The sequence below is a fragment of the Cicer arietinum genome, chromosome 6, assembly GCF_000331145.2.
Source record: "Cicer arietinum cultivar CDC Frontier isolate Library 1 chromosome 6, Cicar.CDCFrontier_v2.0, whole genome shotgun sequence".
NCBI classification, from domain to species: Eukaryota; Viridiplantae; Streptophyta; class Magnoliopsida; order Fabales; family Fabaceae; genus Cicer; species Cicer arietinum.
In genome coordinates this window covers 33,627,227-33,632,800 of record NC_021165.2, presented here as the reverse complement: position 1 = coordinate 33,632,800, position 5,574 = coordinate 33,627,227, and the positions used below count along the sequence as shown (strand labels likewise).

Here is a 5,574-nt window from a genome sequence, read left to right as displayed (position 1 = left end):
ATAACAAAGATATAAAAATATAGGAAATCAATTGCAATTGTACTAGCATCTCAAGATGATTATTTATCAACTAAATAACTAAAAATATAAACCAGTTAGAAAAAATTGAAGTATAACTATGTGTACACTTAACATCATTCAAACTCACAAAACAATATCACATTTACTAGATACATGCATATACACGTTAAATTGTCTAAAATCTTATTATTTAAATTATTAAACTAAAATAGTATTATTTTTATAAAAATATATAAAATAATATAATATTTGTTATTTATATCACGCATTTAGTCTAATATGTAATTAGTAGATAATAGAAAGGCCATATATAAAGAAAATTAATTCCAAAATTAATCAACATATATTTTAAAATAATTTTAACACCAAATCAATTATTTAAAATTCTATTTAATTAATGAAATAATTTATTATAAAATTGGGGTGTTACATTAGGGATCCTTGATGCTTGTTCTATTAGAATTTTGGTCCAAAAGAAATATTTGAAAAAAATACATTTTTCTTTATTTTATTGGATTTGCAATGATGAACTAAATATAGACTCAAAATCTCTTTTTATCGTTACTTGTTTGTATGCTTGTTAATTTGAGAGAATTTGTATCTTTTAAAAATATAAAGAAATGGCATGTCCTAAAACCTTAAGTTAACGCCAAACCTTGAATAGGAATTAAGGATAAGATAAGTTGTAACACTAATTGAGTAGTAAATTAATTTGTGAAGGTGTAACACTTTTGGAGCCAAGACCACTACATATGAACCTTAATAACGACACTCATAACGGTAAGGGCATCACTCCATTCGCTTTCCTACTCAAAGTATATGTCATATAAATGCACTGTGATGTTATGTATTGGTTATGTTTGTGCGTTAACTTCAAAATAAATAAATGTTATATGATACGTCATTATAATGGTTGTGTTTGACATGTTCAAATAGTACAAAATAAACATATATGATATGTTGTTATAATAGTTGTGTTTGATATGTTGTGATTATTCGAGGTGATGACTTTGTGTCTAAACCAGTTTGGTTTAGGACAAGGTTGAATCATTTTGGACGCTCAGGTTGAGTGATCTATTTTGTTACTAAGGCGATGACATTTATGCACGCAATTGGTGGCCTGGACCTAGTCGCGAGTACGTGACGATAGTTTCTTGCAAAGGCAACATGATTCAGAAAAATACTCAACGGTGAGGTACTGAACATGAAACCCTGTAGAGCATTTGTCCATTGGTGGGACAAGTCCAACGGTGGTATATTGTGCAATAGTGGGACTATTTACTCTACATGGTGGTGATATTCCAAAATCATACATTGACATATAGTATAACAAATAGGATTTGTGCACTTTTGTTGATTTGTATCTTTGGTGCTTTGTGATTTTAACTGTTAAATGAAGTAAATGATTTATTTATATTTTTGCTATAACAATGCTATAACAACTATATATGCATGCTTATTTGCTCTGTGGAGATGACCCTTACATTTGACAGAACGTCACATATAGTGTTACTTGAGCGAATAATGTCGCATACCAACCTAGTAGGAGAAACGCGATGAAGTACAATACCATGCCGTTGGAGGCTCCGAGATACTTTTGTACTGGTGTTAGACTTTTTGGGTGAGTTTTCCACAAGCGTCATAAGTTATGACCAACTAGGATTTATTTTTGGGTAGTAAAACACCAAGTGTTTTGGCTTTAGGAGTTTCTTTTGTTTAACATATTAACTTTATTTTGTAATTGCGAATACTCTGATTCATTAATTCTGAAATACAATTGAAAAAGTTATTAGTTGATTTTAAAGTAAACTAGTTAGGGAAAACTATGAAATTGAAATAATCATGATGAAGTTTTATGTATATTTTTATCGAGTTGTTAGCATTTATTTTTTTATTTAAAAAGGAAGAAAATGATGTTCATGTAGAAAACATGTTTTATGTGTTTGTTGGTTTGGGAGAGTTGGTACAACTTTTCACTTTGCTTATTGCTATAAAGTTTTTGTTGTTGTACTTCTAGCTTACTTCGTGGTATGCTTGACCCATATGGTAGATTTATGGAATCCTGTGGATAAATAAAAATAACAATAAGATGGGTTTGTAATAAAAGAAAAGTCATCATTTTAAGTCTTTCTATATAGAAAAAAATTATTAAATATTTATTTTTTTATTTAAAAAGGAAGAAAATGATGTTCATGTAGAAAACATGTTTTATGTGTTTGTTGGTTTGGGAGAGTTGGTACAACTTTTCACTTTGCTTATTGCTATAAAGTTTTTGTTGTTGTACTTCTAGCTTACTTCGTGGTATGCTTGACCCATATGGTAGATTTATGGAATCCTGTGGATAAATAAAAATAACAATAAGATGGGTTTGTAATAAAAGAAAAGTCATCATTTTAAGTCTTTCTATATAGAAAAAAATTATTAAATATTTACAATTGTTTTAAAAAAATGTATACGATTTTGTGTTATTTAGCAAGAAAAGAGAAAGGCAAACTTACGTGTTGCAGTCAATGTTAGGATCCAACGTAAAAGAAAGACTAATGTTACAAAGTTGTGGGAGTTGTTTTGTTTTGTCCGAGTTAACGCCAAATTTCATTGAAGCTCCTTTGAGACATTGACAAACATCACGTCGAACCTGAGTGGTGTCCGCATTTTGATTTAAATTTTGTGCTCCTTCACAGCAGGAAGTAGATGGTGTTGGTTGGCCTAATCCTGTCAAAAAAGGTACACATGGCATTAATAAAACAATAGCCTCAGAGCAACTGATGTCATCAATTTGACGTGCATCCAATGTTGTCACAGCTTGCAAGCCTAAAACCATTACAAGCGTTAAAAAAGCAGTAATCTTCTTCCCCGTCATCTTAATTTAACTATTTGTATACACTATACACTTTCTATTTTAATAAAGTTTTAAGATGATCAACCACTACAAGCATCCCTTAATTTATAGGCAAGATAGGTTACCATTTTATGGTAACACATAAGTGTCTATTTCATTTTTATTTATTTAAAAATTAAATCTCATTAGAGTCTTCATTTTTTATTTTATTTTGAATATTAATTATTATCTTAAATATTCATAAATTATATCTGTTAATGACTAAGGCAATAATTTCTATGAATCAATACTCTTTAGGAATTATTAGTTTTATGGTAAAAATTAGCATCCCTTAATTTATAGGCAAGATAGGTTACCATTTTATGGTAACACATAAGTGTCTATTTCATTTTTATTTATTTAAAAATTAAATCTCATTAGAGTCTTCATTTTTTATTTTATTTTGAATATTAATTATTATCTTAAATATGCATAAATTATATTTGTTAATGACTAAGGCAATAATTTCTATGAATTAATACTCTTTAGGAATTATTATTTTTATGGTAAAAATTATTAACAATTAAATATTTATCTTAAATGAAATAATACTTATTAGAACTAATTTAACATCATCTAAATACCAAAGTAAATAATCAAAAATGTGCACTAAATTTATTAATAATAATAATAATAGTAATAATAGTAATAATAATAGTAATATTAAAATAATGGTAATAATTGAATACATAGGATAAATTTACTAAAAACAAAAATATGTACCAAATAAAATTATAACATTAATTTATCCAAAGAAATCAAACAATTAAATTAAATTATTCAACCTATCAATTCAACACTACATAAAATTGCATTAATTTTCTTAGACAATCGTTGAAAAAGTTTGACTATTATCTTAAGAAAACTTTACCCTGTCCACCCATATCTATATCTATACCCCCATAATTTTATGAAAACGCCAATTATACCTTTTTTTAAATTTTTTTTTTACTATTTTATCAATTTAATGTTAGTTTTTTTTAATCATTTTATCCTTTTCGGCAGATAAAAGTTTGACTGTAACTTTTGGAAAACTTTTTTGAAGTTTTATTATTTAAACGAGGGTAAAAACGTCATTTCAAACCTGATTTGGGGGTATAGGTTTAATTAAGGGGTATGGGGTAAAAAAAAAATTATCTTAAATAGAACAAAAAATCTTAATGCTACACAAAGGTAAATATTGATGATGGTTGTTTTGATGATGGTCAGAGCCTATGGTCTGACATATTTATTCCCTGACTTGTTTAATAAAAAGGTTAGATTCAGTCTTTTTTAAAAGCCTATTAATTTAAATAGATCAGACTTAGGCTTACAAAAAAAAATCTATTAGACGTGATAGACCAACCTCTTTATATATATATATTATTATTTATTCACATTTTTATTTTTTATTATTTTTTTATGAATATTAGTATTTGTTATTTTAAATTTTTTAAATGAGTTCATTTTGTTATTTTAATAATATCAGTATTTTAGGAAATATATAAATTTTTCTCTAAGTCCACATCAGTAATGGTCTAATAAGAAAAAATAGAAAAACAAATTGTCGGCCTAATTTCTATTTGATTTAAATATTAATTTTAGTCATCTAATAAGTGACATGTGATAGATATCAATAATGATATAATAAGAAAAAATAGCAAAACAAATTGTTGGCCTAATTCTAAATTAGATCTCTCTAATTGATTTAAATATTAATTTTAGTTATCTAATAAGTGACATGTGATAGATATAATAGATTTCATTAAAATATTTTTTTTCCAGTAATGGTACAATGTTATATTCAGTTTGAAGATTTTTATGGACAAATAACCGTTATCAATAATAATTGAGGACCAATGAGTGTCGAATAATTGATATTTATTATATTGTAATTTGTAACTTATGACACATGAATAGTTCCACAAAATATTATATGAAAATAATGTAATAAAGTTTGTCCTAAAAATAAATTGCAATAAGAAAGAGTAAGAGTGTTTGTTAGATGTGGCAATATTTCAATGAGGTGGCACAATATTTTGAATTTTAGGAGTCTATTTTAAAATAAATAATGGATAATAGATTTATGGAGAAATAACCGTTATCAATAATAATTGAGGAGCAATGAGTGTCAAATAATTGATATTGATTATATTGTAATTTGAAACCTATGGCACATGAATAGTTCCACAAAATATTATATGAAATAAATGCAATAAAATTTGTGCTAAAAATAAATTGCAATAAGAAAGAGGAAGAGTGTTTGTTAGATGTGTCACATCAATTTTTTTTGACGTGGTAATATTAGAATGAGGTGGCATAATATTTTGAATTGTCGGTGTCTATTTTAATATATATAATAGATTTATTATATTGTAATTTGTAACTTATGGCAAATGAATATTTCAACAAAATATTGTATGAAAAAAATGTAATAAAATTTTTGCTAAAAATATATTGCAATAAGAAAGAGGAAAAGTGTTTATTAGATGTGCCACATCAAAAAAATTTTTATGTGGCAATATTTGAATGAGGTGGCACAATATTTTGAATTGTAGGAGTTTATTTGTTGTTGTTGTTGTTGTTGTTGTTGTTATTATTATTATTATTATTATTATTATTATTATTATTATTATTATTATTATTATTATTATTATTATTATTATTATTATTATTATTATTATTATTATTATAAT

At 25.9% G+C, this 5,574-nt stretch overlaps 1 protein-coding gene across 1 annotated transcript; it reads right to left on the bottom strand.

Annotated features, from left to right (window-relative positions):
- Nucleotides 1-2,515: 2,515 nt before the first annotated feature.
- LOC101490637 (non-specific lipid-transfer protein A-like) lies at nucleotides 2,516-2,881 on the bottom strand. Its single transcript, XM_004506525.1, has one exon. It carries the CDS (start codon nucleotides 2,879-2,881, stop codon nucleotides 2,516-2,518), a length of 366 nt encoding a protein of 121 aa, XP_004506582.1.
- Between the last annotated feature and the right edge of the window lie 2,693 nt (nucleotides 2,882-5,574).